Raw genomic sequence first — 18,561 nt, forward strand, 5'->3', positions numbered from 1 at the left:
CCACTATTATTTTCACTGTCCTAGCCCAAGGTTTTAGGTATTTTCTAACCTCACTGGCACGTACTAGCCAGCACAGTACAAGCTAGCTGTAAGAGATGCCACGGACCGAGCCTACGTTCCTCGCAAAGAAATCCAAATTATCCCTCTCGCAGCTCATCAGGAAACATTCTCTGTGTTCCAGCTGAACAAGATGAACCTTCCTCACAATTTCTGAAGTTCCGACGCACTTTTTTTCCATATTTTAGTTCTCAGCATCTCCTTCTTCAAACTGCCTTTTAAAGTATTTTTGATTACTGCGAACATTTAAGAGTTGATTTTTCTTAGGTGTTGGTCTGAAGCCCCGTTACTGCACCCTGTTGAAATCTGTTGTTTCTGATCCTTATTTCAGGCCTAGGGTGTAATCAGTTGTATTTAGAGAACATCCTGCTGTAAAGGAGCCTGGAAGTTCCCTGAAGGTGCTGGAATGAACCCGGCCCAAATAGAATAACTTCCAAATAAAATCAAGAAGCGCTATGTTTGCTGTGTGCAGGACACGCTTCTGTATCCAAAGCTTAAGAAATCTTCATATTCCCAAAGGATTATGAATAAAACTATACTTTTATGTGTAATTAGTCATGTTTTCTCAACTGTGCCATGACATGAAAGGAACTGGCCAGCTATCTATTCTATTAAATTCAATAAACCCTACTACGGACATAGCAGATATGAAGATACATGCACTAGTAATCCATGAACTGTGTTCCACCCCACGGCTGCCTGCATTTCAGTGCTGATACAAAGCCAATAAACCAGTTTTGAACATGCATCCATTAAAATAAATAATAATTAAAAAAAAAAAAATCACTCAAATGTTAGTAACGGATGGGGGGAAAAGCACGAAAAGGACAGGATTTCTCACCTCCCATCAAACCTGTGCTTCAGGAAGTCAAAGAGAGCTTTCTGCATCATGTCTGTCACCTTGGCAGAGGGGAGGGAGATTGAGCAGGGAGGATCGACAGGGAGAAAAAGAAGTCGAAAGTAAGAAAAAGAGGTAAGCAGAAGGTAAGGATATTGCCAGCAATCAGTACATCTCATAGGCAGCAATCGCTTCATTGTCACGCTGCTGGCAGCACACTTCGTCACCAATACTCGCAAGTTTTGTGCCTCATTCTCCGAGCGGAGGATGTGAGAACTTCACTCCTGCTCCGGCCTGCCCAGCACGGCACCTACACAGGACAGGGCGCCTTGAACAGATCGGTTGCGTTCGGGTTGGCTTTCTGGTTTGCTTTTGGTGGGGTTTATTTTGTTTGTTTGTTTTTGGTTTGTTTTCCTAAAGTAACATCATTAGAACTGGCTTAAAACTTCAGATACAAGATTTACGGTGTTGGATGACTGTTCTAACAGAGAGGTATACAAGCAGGAAAAAAAGGCTGCTTCCACCCATCGACTTTACTGAATTAACTCCTTGTCCTCTCCAGGACAACTCAGGCTGACACCTCTTGTCTGCCAGTCTGGAGAGGAGCTTCATCCAAAGCCCCCGGCCTCTGGCTGTTTATTTCTCCATGGTTGCCTTTCAAAATAGTCCCTTCAGAATTTAGTCAGGGAAAATTAAAAGAAAAAGTCAAAACGATTTCTCCATGTCAGTGGGTTTCTGTTACATAGACCACTATTTGTAATTGAACTTAATATTCTGTGCTACCATTTCTACACCTTTATAGTCCAAGATGTCATGTTTAGTGTTATTTTCTCAAACAAAAGCAGGATGGCATATTTGTAGAGGTTTGTGTTAACCAACAGCCTCCCTCCCCTCCGAACCTGGGAGTCCCGAGGCAAATTAATGTGTGGTGCAGCACCATGGAAGTCCATGGATGAAATCTATTCCTGTCAAGAAACATCTCCGTAAAATTAAAAGGCAGAGAGTAGAACATGAAGTATCTGCTCTGCTAAACTACACTTCCAATCATTCTTACAAAAAACAACGCAAGAATGCTGCATTATGCTAATAATTGTACCATGTTGTAATCTTCCAAAAAGAACCATTCCAATATGTTTAATAATATCCTATAAAGTACTAACAACATTAATTAAGCTAAACGAAGCGTAGCTTTTATTTTATCTTCACGTTCATTTAGTTCCTAATTCAGCAAAACACTTAACAGATGGTTAAGTTCACCAAAAGGCCCTGGTAAAAACCTCTGCTCGTTTAGCGTGTGTTAAATGCTCATTTGAATCCGCAGCAGCCTTGAAAATTGGGTGTCCTGCTTATCCATTTCCACGTTGAACACAGGCAAATAATTTAGAAGGGTTAAAGGTTGCTTTACTTATGTATTTCAATATACTAATAATCCTAAAGATTATAAATTTCAGGAAAACATGCTGCAATAATAATCGTCAGTTCCCATCCGCAGTTACAGGTGCTGGAGAAGGAAACTGAATCCGCTGCAATAGTCCAGCTGCAGCATTTGCCAACCCCGAGCTCCATGGCAAGATGTCAAGTTTTTAAAAGTGACAAAAGGAGAACAATGTCAAAGTTTATTCAAAATGTTTGCTATCTAAGTTCAAAGCATGTGCTAGTTTGACTAAAATTTCACATGTATAGAGAAGTCTGGCTGGTTAACTTGACTGCTCCCACTTTCTCTTGCAGTGGACGCAATTCTCTTTTTCTCACTTGATTTAATCAAGAATAACTGTACTGAAGATAATGGATGTGCGCTGCGTTTCAAGCAGTAAAACTGCAAAATGAGGACCAGTGTACTAACATTACCTGCCCTTCTGCTGAGACATCACAAGCAACAGACACTGTTGCAAGGTAGAAAAAAAATCAGCTGGTACCTCACCCAAATGACACAAGGTCCTAACTATGCTCTTAAATCTTATATCGCGTTTCTGACAATTATTTAAGCTAAGATCACTTTAAATTATCATAAAACAGTTGCACTGGACCACACACAGTGAATGTACGTACCTCATAGCCTTTCAGTGATGGACCCACCAACACGACAGGTCTCATCGATGGTACCACATCGTACGGGGGAACGTGTTCTGTCTAGAAAAGAAAACAACCCTTCAGATCATTAATCGGAGAAGATCCATCGGAAAATCCTGGGAATTATGTATTAGAATTAAATAAAATAAATAAGATGGAAACAAAAGTTCTACTTACCACTTTTTGTTTCTGTTTAGCTAAAAGACCAAACGAGAACTCGGTTAAAAAACACACGCGGTGTATAACAACCGTAACGCTTGCAAAGAAAAATCCCTTTGTCAGAGCACTTTTGATTTCTCTCAGCGCACCTCTGTTCTGGTCTCCCCTGGTTAAATTGGCCACTCATTCCATTCTGGGGCAGCTGCCACATTTTTCCCACTCCCTGAGAACTACGGCATGTCTAGAAATAATGCCTTTCTCTGCCTCCGCAAGCACTTTTCTGTAAAACACCTTAATAAGTCAGCAAAGGGGGAAACCTGCATTTTTCATATACTTTTTAAAATAGAGTTATTAGAAATACCAAAAGTTTCTGTCAATAAAATTCTGCCTTACCTGTGGAAGTAGGTGTGGCTCGGAATGTGCCAGAAACCATTTCTCCGAGACTTGAAGAAGAATTTCCACTCGATTTCCTGCGATTCCAGAAAGATCCCCATTAACACCAGGCACCCAGAGATGGAAACGGGTGAGGTTTTAGGCAGCAGATATGAGAAATTTCCCCATGAGAAATCACATGGTAAAGGAGTTTTCAGCCACATTGCTGCTCCAGGAAAGCCTCCTCTGGTGTGCGGATGTCTCACTAGACACCCTTTACAATATTCCCCTCTGTCCTTCATACCTGATTTTATTCTTAATATTCTCCATAGGTAAGATTAGAGAAAATCTTTGCAAGAATTGGTGATTTGGTGGAGTCGTGCCCATTCACGCAAGCAGAGAATTTTTCTAATAAGCTGTCTCTGAAACAGTATCCTAAATACGCTGTTAGTGTCCCTCTCTCCGAATTAGATAATCCTTCTGTAGGTTGAGATACACTGGCTTCCTTTGAAGCGATTTCAAAAAATCATAACAGCAATTTGGAAAAAGCATGGTTAAGGCTGTTCAATCATTCTAAAAACATTTCCCCAGATGGTTTATACTTGAAATGATTCCTGCCCTTGATTAAGTTCATTAGTGTGCCAGTTCCCCGACAGCCCTGCACAGGATCAGTTGGGCTGCTCTTACTGCTGTTAGGTCCAGACTCAATTGGCCCCTGTCTCTTTGCAGCACTAAAGATTTTGTTTTCCTTGTTATCTGTGTGAACATTTCAAGTTTGCTTTCAATTAATGGGAATAATATGCTAGTAGTAAAGCAATTATAAAAAAAAAAAAAAAAGGAAAAAGTATTTTGTGTATTCAGCCAACAGAAGAGTGACTTCAGTGACTGAACTGAGATTATCAGAAATCAGTTTTACTTCCTAGACCTGTGACCAAGTTTATGTTTTTCCAGGGACTTGCAGTCACCAGCTCCAGCAGCGTGGAGATGCAGAACGGTCAGAATAAAGGAAGTCGAACGACAAAGCTCATCTCTATAAAGTCTGAAAAGTCTGGGTTTGGCCAAAATGGAGAGAAATAAAGAAAAAAAGAAAAAAAAAAAAAAGAAACCACAACCTTCAGAACAAAACAGTTGGGAAAAAGAAATTCTGCAGCCTTTGAGCACCAAGTTGACTTAAATCCATGGGGACTTAAAACTCTCTAACCCTTCAGAAATGTCTGTCTTTACCACTCATACTGTATTACCGATCTTTCCTAAAGTCAATACACATTTTTTATTGTTTCTCAGCGTCAATATCTAACACACCTGTTCTCGGCAAATATGTATTTTCATTTGGAATCCCAAATCAAACACCCCTCCAAATGCACTGCAATAAAAGAGAATCGAGTGACCTTTGAAGATATTGTCCGGTGTCGGGACCGATTTTCAGTGATTTTTGAAAGGTTCCAGCACTCTTACCCTCCATGGAAACGTCCTCTCTTCTGCTCCTGCTGGATGCGGATGTTCTCCAGGCGCAGCGGGCTGGGGATGAAGCCGATCTCACAGCCCTCCTTCACCAGCCGCCCTATCCACCAGTCGTTATTGTATTTCTGCAACACACAAAGGTTACCAGCCTCGCTTCACATCGCTCCACGCTGCAAATCCCCTTAGTTTGCTATCCGCAAGCCTGAACTCCAGCCTGGTCCATGCAACCAGACTCACGCTGGAGTTCCACCTTCTGAGGTGGAAAAACTCTACAAACACCTTTCTAGAAACAAAAACAAAGACAGACCAACTTGTCCAAGACAACACAGAACACTGAGCAGCTCCAGCAATGAACTGAAACGGTTTCTGGCTAATGCCAAGGTAGAGCGCGAACCAAAGTTGTGACGCCTTCCTATAAATGAGGTTTTTATGGTGTCGCTGCCTAGAAGTAGCTAAACTATTTGGAGACATACGCTTCTGAATCTATGACGACTGAAAAAACATTCACTTTCAGGGAGAAACTTTAATACATACCTGAACATATCACATTTAATTTTATCATTAACTTCTAGTAACATACATTTTTCTGCATTATTGAAAGTCTGGCCAAACTTTAATGATGGAGAAACGAAAAGCGATGATATAGCGTATATCACGGTAGAAAAGGATCTGTTTCAGAGCTTTTGAAGAAAAATATCTGAAAACATTATGCTGCGCTGTGCTTCATTAGGTACTTCAGTGTTTAAATGAACATTTTCACAACAGACCTTCAAGTAATTAGAAGCACATGAGTGTACCGATTCTGCTTGCATGCCTTGGGGAAAAAGTTATCACAGAAATCTCTTAAAATGATCAGTTCTCTTGGCTCCATATTGTCGAGCACTTAAGTTCTTGCAGAAACACACAAATAGTTGTGGAAGGTCCAACAGTGCCTGACTGCTGAAACATACAGTGTCTCAAGGTCTTTAAAAAATAAATTGGTGTATTTACTAACCCATACATACACACAAATATTAACATACACGGCTAAGGGAAATGTGATCCTTATATCCCCATCTTGAAAACCTGCCCTCTTTATAGAGCCGCTATTTACAAAAGAGGTGCAATTATTTTATCATTTCGACTTCCAAAATATCTATTCTTCATGCTGTTATGACCCTGATTCAGACAATGTCCATAAGCAAAGCTTAACTTTAAATACGTTGCTTCTGCTTAAGTCAATATAACTATTTACATTCTTTAAAATAGAAACATACTTCAGGATCCAGCATTCTCCTCTGGCAAAACAGCGAAATCAATGGATTTAAAGTGGTATAGAACCTGAGGATTACCCATTCTGTTCTGGTTCTACATGTATGGTTTGAACATAGGGACCATTACGGGCCATGGACTCGTGAGAGATCCCTCCAGACACGAGATGGGAATCAGCGTTACGCCGAGAACATCAGAGCAGTGCAAACGATAGCAAAGCAGCAAGGAACGCACTGTTGTTTGCATTAGGTCATCACCTCCCATATGTTATTCTTTGCATTTGGCGTGTGGGAGGACGACAGCTCATCCCCAGTGGTTGCCATGCCCGAGATCTCCTCTGCGTTGTCAGTAATTGCTGCCGCTCCCCCGTTTAAGTCAGCACATAATGTATGGTCATGTAGGAGACAGATGGGATGCACAGGACGCATTCTCAATATAGCAACTCATCGATTCCTGCTGATGTTTCATCCTGGCAGCAGCCTAGCCTCGCTTCTTACCTAGTTTGGCGTTATTGTAAAGCTGGAACCACGCTTGTCCTAGCCCAAGCAAGCCTGCCAGATCAAACAAAAAAAACCCCAAATCGAACTTCCATCTGTTTGCGGCCAACTGAGAAAATGGAACAAGGGAATCAACTGTCTCTCCTGCGTCTTTCTCGGGGAAAAAGAATGTAAAGCAAAACTCCCTGCTCTGCCAGCAAGCTCTGCCTCCAGAGGTGCAGCAGCGGGGGTTTTCCTCCCGAACGCGCTCAGTCTAAGGGAGATCGGTGCTCTGGAGCGATGATAGACACATGTTTGAAGAAACAGACGAGTACTGTACCCACTAAAGTAAACCTAGAATGCAGAGGGGGGAAAAAATGTTTTTGCAAGCTGCAAGCCTGTGTAAAAATCTGCAAAACAACAGGGGTTTATGCAAATTCAGAGGGCTCACTTCAGATGAAGAATTGCAGAAAGTATGCTCAACATGCAAGAAAATGTATTTTTCCTCTACCAAGCCATACTCAGGGCCCTTTTATTCCTATTCTTTTTTCCTTATTTTTGTATCTGGCCTCTTCAATATTTTCTTTTCCTATCATATTATTCTGAGTCTTATTTCCTCCCTTATAAAGTCTGTCTTGTGCTTTACGAAGACCTGGTGTAACTTGCTGCTACTCCACTTTTTGATCAATAGAATCCCTTTCTATTATATGATCTCTGATCCATCACAATATTCATTTGACAGAAGAATCTGAATCTACCACACCGAAGAGGATTTAAAATACAGATAGATGTCATTTCCTTCCCGTGACATGAAAATCCAACAATGAGTCGGTAACATCAAGCGTTAAAAAAGTGCAAGATAACCACCCCAGGGTGCTGGAACTCTAAAAAGCCTGAAGAACCATCACATCATCACTGATCAGATGGATGTGCTGGGCTCTCCTGCCTCCGCTCGGCTCTTCGATCTCTTTTTAATCAGATATAGCTCAGCCCTGACTGTTCAAATCATAGTCCTTGGCATGTAAAAAGATTCTCTTTCACATTCCCTTTTGTAACATCTCGGTTTTACCTCTTTAATGTGCAGGAAGTCCTTGGCATCGAAGGAGATGGCAGTGCTTGGGACAGGGACATCTTCATCCAGAGCTCCGCAGTAACTCACATTAGTCTTGACAGCAAACGCTACTGGTTTGGACTGCAAACAGAAACACGCATCACAAACAGTGGCAACTTTTCTGAATCAATAACTGATCTGTTGTATCAAATTACTGAAAACCTTAGAGAGGACGTTTGCCAAATACATCAAAATCCAGACCTGACAATTTCACACAGGCCAGCAGAGTTCAGCTTGCTACAGAACATCCTGGTTTATATGAGAGTATTTACACTATATCCCCCTAAACACCTTGTCTGCAGGTAACTTCACCTGTCAAACTATTTCAGAAGACAGCATCATCATTATCAACCAACAGCGTGAATCTTATCACCAGGCAAAAGAAAACTGCCCCAAAGCTTGGCTGTTATTCAAGCTGCAGGGAACAGACCTTGGCCCTTTCGAGCTGGATGGCCGCTTGCTGCTCCCGTTCCTGGCGGATCGCTTCCCTGTCTTCTTCCAGAGACACATCAGAGTCTGAGGGTCTGCTTGTGTACGAATCTGCTGAGCCCTGGAATTAAATTCATGGCACTAAGAAAATGTATGTAAGGAACGGAAACCTCCTTGCCCAGTCGGATTCATAAAATACTTTTAAAATATTGGTTTCTTCATTTCTTTGAGTGGGTTTTATGTATCGCAGAGTCTAGCAGAGAAACAACCTGGCTTTACCAATCAAGCCCACGAAGCCAAAGACAAAAGCCCCAGGAAAAAAACCTCTCCACTTTCAAACAACCTCTTTACTTTCTTACTGACACAGTGAAATGCAGTTCGGTTGTGACGCTGTCTAGAAATTGTTATAATATCTAAATCCTGTCTGACAACCGTAGACTCATGACTGTCAAGGGCTCGGTCACATCAAATATAATTAAGGTATTATAAAGCTTGGTTAGAACCACCCTCCTTGTAAATACGGTGTGTAACTGCTCCCCCCTATGGCTGCCACTCACATGAAGCTTTTTTCTGTGCTTTGAGAGGGGAAAAAAGTGACAAAAGTCACATTATTAAAAGCTACTCAACAGGGCAACGCAAAAGCTGTACAGTGATACGAAACAAAACCAGCACATACAGAAGAACGCAACAGCCTCTAAGGGCTGGAATATGGTACGGCCACAGTTAGATTATTTTTTTTTTCTGGGACATTATTCAGGTCGTCGGGCAACACCTAAAGTACGCGGTGGCTCCTCTCTTCTTTCTATAAAGCAGCCCGACTCCAGCATCCTGCACAGCTGATCTTTATATCTACACGGAGCCAACGGAACAACGGGGGTTTAATCTTGCAAACCAGGTACAGCGAGGTGACAGGAACCTTTGCTCATGATTAATCCGAAATACCGATGCCCCTTCTCTCCAAAACCTCAAACACTCAGCATGTAGGTCCTTTCCGACCCAAACAGGCTGTTCTATTTTATTCTAAGGACCCAGAAGCCCGGCAAGACCAGCACTGATGGAGGGCTGTACGCCTGGGCATTCACACAAAAGGCAAAGTACATTTTCACTGTAGGAGGAAACTCCTACACAGATCTCAAAATCCTAAAGACTAGGTCTAACTTTCCACTCGAGGTAAATGTTGAACAGCAAATACATGTCCCTGATCGAGCCATTTGCCAAGCGAATAGTTTTTACTAATAAATTAACGTCTGCCTGGTGAACAATGGCCTTTGCTTAAACCAGACCCCAGCCTTGCAGAATGCTGTTGATACAGCATTTGATTAATTAGCATTTGGGTCGTTAGTCTGGTGTGTGTTTGTCCCCATCTGATGCTCTGCAGTAACACACGGCCCACGTTCTGTCCCCCAGCACTTGGCTGGGCTGGTTCTGCCTCCTGTAAAATGCAGTTTATACCGTCTGGCGTAAAGAGCTGCGTACCGTTCGCACTGTAGTCTAGCTTTTTAACCGACATATTTTGCATGTCTTGGGAAAAATAACTACACAAAACCACTACCATAAAAAAAGAGAACTTCAAAAGGATCAGGAGGATCCGGCCCCGGTACCGTACTCAGCAGGAGAAATATACAACAAAGTACGGCCACTGCTAAGAGACACCAGTTCTGGTTTGAAATAAGGGAAAGGAGGAATGTGCCGGGCTGCGTATGCTGCATTGCGTTATATAACCAGTGTAACAAATAACTTCTAAGTCATCACACTTCTATCAACAAATCAAAGACACATCTATATCTCCATATAGAGCTCCAAAACCTGTAACTCTATACGTGTTCCAAAAGAGCCATTCTACGGCATTATGTCTTTCAATTTTTTTCCCTAAACTCATTCATATCCTGCAGCACAGGGGCATATATTCTACATAATCGATATTCTTATCCTCCATGTAAACTAACAGATTCTTAAATATTGACGTGAGTACATTTCCCTGAGAAGACTCCTGGCAATGAAGCCCTCAGGAGCAGACATTCTCCTTGTCACACTCGTAAGTTGGCCAGAAGCACGGCACAGTCACTGGGGCCGCAGGTCTCCTCTGTGTTGAGAACAGGATTTTCCTAACGTGAGCTAACACACAGCTATGATCTTAACAGACCAGAAACATCCCTTCCCGGCCAGCCGGCCAGCAAGGGGAGCGGGACAGGGCAGCGTGCCACGCATTCGGGGTCCGGGGCTGGAACAAGTCGAACATCAAGAGCCTGAAAACGAGCATCGGCTGCTGGCAGCAGCACCGGCTCTTCCCAGCTGGGCAGCCAGACCTGCTGCTCTTCCTTCTGCCTCCTCCGGGACGTCACCGCCAGCATGGGACCCACCAGCCACAGCTCTTGGCCGGGCTGCAAAGACACCCGCGCTTGGTCCTGGGGCAGGATTAAAACTTCAGCTACCACATGCATCGCCAGAGGCATAAGAATATTTCTTCCCTGATCAAAGGGGAGAGTGCAGAGCACGCCAGCTCATCACACCTGGGCGAACTGGGTAGCAGGGGACCCTTGCACAGCCTGCTGTTCCTACTGACATCTTGTTCAGCAACTGAAGGGGAATCACAGGTTGGTTTGGGATGAAGGGCCCTCCCCAGCTCCCCCAGTGCCCCCCTGCCATGAGCAGGGACATCTGCACCAGCTCAGGTTGCTCAGAGCCCCGTCCAGCCTGGCCTGGGATGTCTCCAGGGATGGTTCAGCCACCACCTCTCTGGCCAACCTGGGCCAGGCTCTCACCACCCTCAGGGGCAACAATTCCTTCCTCATGTCCAGCCTGAATCTCCCTCCTTTAGTTTCAAACCATCACCCCTTGCCCTGTCACAACAGGCCCTGCTAAATAGTCTGTCCCCATCTTTCTTATCAGCCCCTTTTAAGTGCGGAAAGGCTGCAATAAGGTCTCCCTGGACCCTTCACTTCTCCAGGCTGAACACCCCAACTCTCAGCCTGTCCTCAGTCTATCAGTGTGAGACTGAATTTAAATGGTCAAATATTCCAGTCCCAAAATTATAGCCCATCTTCCATATCAAAGTCTGCACTGTTCAAAGCAATTAAAGAAAAAAAAAATACAGACCAGGAGTTGCAAGGACAGACCAGCTTTGTGGTAGAGAAGAACAGTTTAGCATTTATCAGCCACTAAACACCCTGAAGATCCAAAATGCTTTATAGCTGCTGATCATCACATTTTGTATTTCACAGACAACGGAACTTCACAAGCAGCAGAACGGAAGGAGGAAAAGTAATCACGCTCTCCAAATAATAAATCAAGAGGCATAATAATAAACACAAATAATATACTGCAGTAGGAATAGGCTGCTTTCCAGGATTTTAGTCCTACCCCCCTCATCTCCCGTGTGCTGGAAGGTACGCAGAACACGGCACAGAACACATCGCTGCCGGGACAGACAGCAGCAGCACGGCGGTGGGGTGCAGCAACCATTTGTATGGCGAAAACGGTGAACAGAGAGCGCACAGGCTCGCATCTTTGTATTTGTTCAAGTCCTCTGGATACAATAAAGGCAATTTAATAGAAATAGCTACCTATGCTGGATGCACAGTTCACCAGACTGGCTTTTAGTGGTCTATGTTTGAGTGCTGATCTAGTTGATGCTGTCAGAACAAAGGAGTCTCAACCACAGCAGCTGATACCGCGAGGCCACCCCGGGCTGCTCGTCAACACTGATCGCTGCCCGTGCGCCAAACGGTACGGATCGGTACGATCCCACCCGTGTGATCCCTTCCCCTTCCCTTGCACATTGTACCAACCAGCAAGGGGCTTATCCGAGAGGCGCAGCCCCAGGACCGTGACTCGGGCTGCTGAACCGCAGCACCGCGCTGAAAACCAGGCACGAGTCTGCAAACAGCGGCAAGACGGGCAGAAAAAGCGGTTCAAGATAAATGATGAGATCTGGCATCCTGTAAGGTACCGCAAGCACGAGGAATGCGAGTGTCCACAGCGGGTCAGAGCAGAAGGACAAGGACAACTCAGGTTTGCTTTTCTCAACTCACAAAACAGGACTCGGAATCTGCTTAAGGCTTCTGAGAACTACTGTAACACAAACAGTCCATAAATTAAAAATAATCCTTGTTATCCACCATAGTCCAGCTTTTGACTGTTTTTTAAAACACTGCCCAGACAAAAGCAGCACTTCTTGTCTTTAATTTTCAGTTCTGTTTACAATCTGGTTTTGAAGATCAGAATATTGGCAGCAACATTGTGCAATATTGACAGGATATCGTGCAACAAGCCAACACAAACACTCACGCCTGCACAGCACCACGTACAATGAAGTTGTGGGCTGATTATCACATTCACTGAAACCGCGACAGATACTAAATCCTGGGATGTGTCTGCGCTCTTGTCACAGCTGGGAAAGTGCAACCGACTGCCTGGCCACACAATGAAAACTAAAGTATGTTCGTAGTCTTAGGGAAGCGAGAGAAGAAAGAGGAAAGAAGGGTTTGCCCATCACATCATGTACACCAAAACCTTATCAAAAAGACCCCTTCATTTCTTTATTTTCATATTGCTTACAGCAGCAAGCTGATAATGTGGGGCATGTCACGTATGTCCAGAGTTCCACATCTGCACATAATATTCAAGGATCACTTACCATGGTAACTGTTCCCCAACCTCCTGACCCCTGGGAGACACAGGAGCTTTGTGAAGTGGGAGGATACGCACCGAGTTCAGGTGCACCCCAGATTTAACGATTTGAAAGAAACAGGCTTCGCCAGATAATTATATTATTCAAGGTAAGGAAAGACTCGTTTCATATTTCACAGCCTTTTTACTTCGGGCTTCTGTGAATTAATTTTTCTTGCAATTTATTACTTATTTTCTCCCTCATTCATTTTCCTCTCTCATCAATTAGTCTAATTCAGCTTTGATAAAAACATCGAGGCTTGAAGCAAACCCAAAAATGTTGGGGAGAAAGGGTAAAGCAGAAAGAACCGGGGGTCTGTTTATTCAGCAACTAGAAAATAATGGTAAATCATCAGCCCCTCTTGCTCACTGACTTGAGACTCCTGAGAGATACGTGCCGAGGTGGCTGGATGATAGGAAACACTAACAAAATATTCCTAATGAACATGGTGTTTCTAGGCCCCAGCTTGTTTAGGGAGGAAAAGTTCACGTGCATCCTCTTCATGGACACTACAAACAACAGCCGGCCAGGTCCAGCCTTCCTGCTTGTGGAAAAGAGCAGAAGAAAATATCGACCTTTAGCTGTTATGGTTTCAGAAGAGAAGAAAAAAAATACAGACTTCAGTGAGGCTGGAAATAATTTTGTTTTTTTTTTTTCCCATCTGCCATAAATATACAGCTCTGAATTGCTCTCTATCCAGCCATAACTTGTAATGCTCTGTCACAGAGCTCATGCAATTAAAGCATCAATCCATTAGGAGCTTCAATAAGCCAGATGACATGCAGCCTCTTTTGAAAAGATTTAGGGTGCTGCGGAGTCCATCGCAACCCCGAAAGCATTGCAGAAAACATACCCTGCCCCGAGAAAAAGCTTCTGCCTCATCCATTAAGCAAGACAACGGGGCGGCATCGTCTAATTGCAGGATTCTTGTGCAGAAGGACCAGCTCTGGGCGTTCTGAGCGCATCTCTCCACCCAGGAACGCGCAGACACCGAGCACATGCGGCAATTGCTGCGCTTCACAAAGCTCCCACGCCGCTCAAGGGGAAAGCTCTGCTGGCCGCGTTCACACGCACACGTGGTTTTCAGCTGCGAGCACGAAAAACCACTTTGCGATAACGGAGAGTTCGCTTTGCAAAGCCGCAGCACTTCAAAGGACGAGGCAGTCAGGGTTTGAATAATACCAGAGCTAAGGACGGCATGAAACACTTCAGGGGACAAAAGATCACTCCTGTCCTGTCCTCAGCCCTGCCTCTCCTCCTTTGCCTCCTCCCCACAACACGAATCCCACTTTGTACCTTCAAGCGTCCCCACAGGTTTCGGGATGCTCTGGGCAGTCCCACCTCCTGCAAGACCCAATATGCAAAGTCCCCAAAGATCCTGTCCCGGTGCTGAACACCGAGGTTACACAGCAAAGAGCTGAACCAGAGGTCGCTCCGATGCTTTTAATCTGGTCAGGAGCTCAACTAAAAATTTTCTAGCGGACATCCAAGTATGTGAGATACAGCACAACGGAGGTGTAAGAGAGCGATTTGTGCGAAATGAGATTGCTCATCATTGTTTATACCGGAAAACAGACAAACATGGCCTTGTAAACCACAATGTGAGTTTCTCCTACATGCTGTTTTCCACACTCCTGTCTCTGGGAGGCTGGGGCCAGCCAGCAAAATCCCCACCGAGGGCTCCTGTGCACAAGCCCTGCTGCACAGGAAGCCTGTAACTTATGCAATAATTAGTAAAATTCCCATTTACAGAGAAATATACAGATAGGGGAACTTCTCTTGTGTTGCAGTTTGCTCCACGCTGGTTCTGCCCTGTTACGCTGATGCTGTGCGGCAGAATCAGAACCACAGACTCCTACAAACCCTGGAGGGGACAGACAACACAGTGGATCTGGCTTTCTGCGGTGGTTTTGTTGACTTTTTTTAGACTAACCGTGTTACCAAGAATCAAAGCATCAAAAGTAGACCTCTGGGTGCAATCCTGACGTGTCCTTCAATAACTTAGGGACCTCTCATCTGGGACTGGAGCTGGTGTTATAGCACTGCCAGGAAACACTAAACTTGCATACAGAGAAGCTGAAATTTCATTTTTCAGCTAAGACATGGAATCGTGGAAAGCCTGGCTATCACTAGTCACTTTGTCTGGATTAAATACATACTATCACGGGGCTTGAATCTTTGCTTTCCAAGAACCAGAAGGAATTTCTTCCCTGCTGAATAGAACCATTCATGATTAACTGGGGACGTCAGTGCTTGTGGTTCCTCCAGCTGCCAAAACCTCTGCTCAGAGACCCGCACGTGAAATACGGTGTTGCTGGAAGGCTGGCGGGGTCTGGGATGCCCCACGGTTATCGCTCACGGCCAGGCTGCTTCCAGAAACCCCGTCTTAGGCTGAAACACAGAAAACAGCAAAGCAACCCTTGCTCTCACTTTAAAAAGAATAATAAAACCCCATGTAATCATTTATACTTCCATCTTTGCTGATGAGCAACGACGCCCTGCTCAAACTTCAGTGTGCTTTGGGATGTCAGCACCACTCAGAAACAAAAGATTTATCCTAAAGCATATTTAACTCCAGACCACAGCTCTGACCCAAGCTGGGGCTGAGGTCTCTTCGCACCCTGACAGTGGAAGAAGCCAAAAATCCAAGCAGCTGCCTGGAAAAGGAAGGTTACGTGAGCCTGTCCCCTACCTGTCTTCCACGCCAGATGTTTTCATCGAGAACTGGAGTCTCAAATTCAAAAAAGACCGAGTGTCCTCAGTGCACTGCAACGTTGAGTGAGAATTGAGGTCAACGCGCATCACAGGAGGCGACGAACCTCCTTAACGAGCTCCCGGAAACTCAACAGAGTTCTTGGCAAAGCAAAAGGAGAACGACCAGGCACGGTGCTGGCTGCAGGGCCATACGCTGCCACATGCCACCTGCACTCAAGGGATCGTGCGTTGTTTTGTCGTCTTTTTTTAATGGAAGAACTATTCATTTGAGATGCAGTTCCCTGCAAAACCCAACATGACCCCGATCTCCCGCCGGTCCACGTGCATCGTGCGGTCCCGCTGCGCAACGCCGGGGTTGTTCCCACCACTGAACACGTGGGTTTAACTCACAGAGGTTACTGCTGTAAATATGCCACAAAGACAGGCGCTACAGAGGGTAAGCACTAACGTATTTCTACATTAAAACAGGAACCAAACCTTGCGGACTTTAAAACCCCCCACGTTTTAAATACCAGTGGCCACTACTGTTGACCACAGCTGGTGCTCACCTGGCGGGCAGCTAAATTTAATTACTGGGCAGATGATGGAAGTCAGAAACAAACACAAGCCAGTGGGTATCTATTCATCTGGCATGAAAACGTGACTGCACTGCAATCAAAGTCAGGGCCAGAAAAATCTGTGTGTGCCAGAAGATCATCCACAGCAAAATCCTGCAGAGAGGTCCTGTCTCGCATACAAGTCAGGACCCTGCAGCCCTCTGCACTAATGAACCAAAGGGGTCATTCCCACATGTAAAGGCTTTGCAGAACGAGGTGCAGAGATTATGCCTCTGTTTTGCTTTTAATACCCTCTAGAATTATTAATATCCCCCTAGAATTACAAACTCTGTTACAGCTGTTGTGAAGTTAAATAACGAGGCCCAGCAGAACCATAGGAAAGCATTTTAGTGGGACGTTCTCACCAATTCACATCTAAGGGTCAATACAAACGTGCCGTTGGGAGCCCAAGCAGGACAAGGTTCAGTTCCCAACCAAATCATTTTCTTGAAGGACTGACACACACACAAACCAGCTGCCGGCCCATTCTGCACAGAGTTCTGCTTTCACAATTCCATGCTCAGTAATTGTTTCCTTCCCTATGTTTGGTAAATTTATTTAAGACAACTCATTAGGTGCCTCAGCAATTTTGAAATTACTAGGTAGTAGAACATGTTTTTTTTCTTTGTGAATACTCATTATTAGAAAATAGGGCAATTGTTCTAACATTCTTTTCATGTTCTCTTTTTCCCCTGAATTTAAAATCTTGTAGTCCCATCTCCCTTCTCAAGCTGCCTTCAGTTCCGCACAGATTGTGTTTTCACATCTGAGAAATTTAGTTTAAAAAAAAGTACCAGTAATACACACAGTTATTGCCAAATACTCCAGCTTTTCTGTAATGTTCAAATGAACAGGCAAGATGTACAAGATTTTGCCTGACATGCATTACAGATATATATTTACTAGGTGTTACACATGGACAAGGTTTGCAGCTTAAAGAACTATGTAGACTGAAAAAGAAGCCTGAGATAGTGGTCACTGAATATATTAGTTTTCCTAAACCTTTCATTTTCACATTTTGATAGATATAATTTCTTACGTTATTTATAACTGTAAACTCAAATGTTGTTTTGCCTTTGCTGGAGCCTCAAACGCTGATCAGTCAAGAGACAAAGCTCAGATGTTTCAGTGGTAAAATGAACAGTATAAACTGCTAGAAGCACGAAGATGAACAAAATGTTTCTCTAGTTTGTCCAAGAGTGTTTCCATTCTCTTCACCATAAAAATGCATTCATACATTAGTATTAAAAGACATGTAGATGAGGTTCTTAGGGACCATGAAAGCACAAAGATCTGTCTGGGAATGCTCTGATTTGTGTTTTATTCCAGTCTCCTGCAGTCAGAATTGCGATTGAATCAACAGCTGAACACCTCCAGCCTGAATTTTCCTTCAATCTCTGCACCTGGTTCGTCTTTTCCATAAAAGCTATTCAAAAGACCCAGGAGAGAAAAAAAGGTGGGTTTTTTTCAGTGATAAAAGGCACCAAACTAATGCTGCAACAGGATAGAGACACTGCTCTATTTTTTTCTAATTACTTTGGCTCTTGAAAGTATTGAGTGATCTTCCCAAGGCTCCGGGGAAGCTACTGCTATTGGGTTTTATGACACCTGAAAATAACACACCAGCTAATAAAATTGCACCTCTTGTCCGAAATGAGCTCTCCTGAAAAGATGCTGCTCTGTGTCTCTCCCAAAAAATACATTAGGAAGCCAAGAATGTTCCATAAGTCTTCAGAAAAAAAACCAAAACAAAACAACAAAAAAAGACAAATATTGCCCCTGAACTAAACTTAATCACGCTGCCAACTCCACGAGCATCTGTGTTTCCCATATGTGGTCTAGCACGTTGTCTCCTCAGACGTGCAGCATCAAGTCTTCAGCCAGCAGGCCCTGCAATGATGGGGTGTATTCCCGACCGCCCCAGCCCCCAGGCCCCCCCACCTCCTGAGCACCTTCTCAGAGATCTTTGCTCCAAGTGCTGTGCCCCAGAGCGGAGAGACACACAGGACAAGTAAACAGCAGGTTTCTGAATATTACACATGCTTCCCTATGCTGGCTGTGATGGGTGGACCTCCTTTTTTTTTAAAAAAAAAAAAAAAACCCACACCTACACCTAGTTCCTTTTTACAGCATCATGGACGTTTAACTTGCCCATCTGGAAGGGGATCAGCTCCCATTTCTCCCCTTATTTCACTCTGTTGAAGTTTATTCCCATTTCTCTTTCATCTTCATCTAGCTTAGCTCTATTTTCTCTCCCTGGTGCACTCACATTACCACGTCGCCTTTGTGAAAACCGGGCTGCCCTGTGCCCGGTTGTACCCGTTCCTGGGACTGCGCTCAGATATCCTTATTTTACC

The 18,561-nt window shown here is 44.1% G+C and overlaps 1 protein-coding gene across 4 annotated transcripts in view; it reads right to left on the minus strand.

Annotated features, from left to right (window-relative positions):
• Positions 1-18,561, minus strand: part of CACNB4 (calcium voltage-gated channel auxiliary subunit beta 4) — a 58,472-nt gene that overhangs the window by 20,642 nt on the left and 19,269 nt on the right. For all 4 annotated transcript variants that reach the window (XR_010606370.1, XR_010606371.1, XM_065637359.1 and 1 more), the window contains exons 2-8: positions 8,226-8,345; positions 7,754-7,876; positions 4,952-5,082; positions 3,518-3,594; positions 3,143-3,162; positions 2,945-3,025; positions 899-957 (exon numbers count right to left, since the gene is read on the minus strand). Coding sequence is in view for 2 of the 4 variants with exons in the window: in XM_065637359.1 (XP_065493431.1) it covers positions 899-957; positions 2,945-3,025; positions 3,143-3,162; positions 3,518-3,594; positions 4,952-5,082; positions 7,754-7,876; positions 8,226-8,345 (611 nt within the window). In the remaining 2 variants the exon portion in view is untranslated. The remainder of the gene's footprint in view (positions 1-898; positions 958-2,944; positions 3,026-3,142; positions 3,163-3,517; positions 3,595-4,951; positions 5,083-7,753; positions 7,877-8,225; positions 8,346-18,561) is intronic.

This window comes from Caloenas nicobarica, chromosome 6 (genome assembly GCF_036013445.1).
Source record: "Caloenas nicobarica isolate bCalNic1 chromosome 6, bCalNic1.hap1, whole genome shotgun sequence".
NCBI lineage: Eukaryota > Metazoa > Chordata > Aves > Columbiformes > Columbidae > Caloenas > Caloenas nicobarica.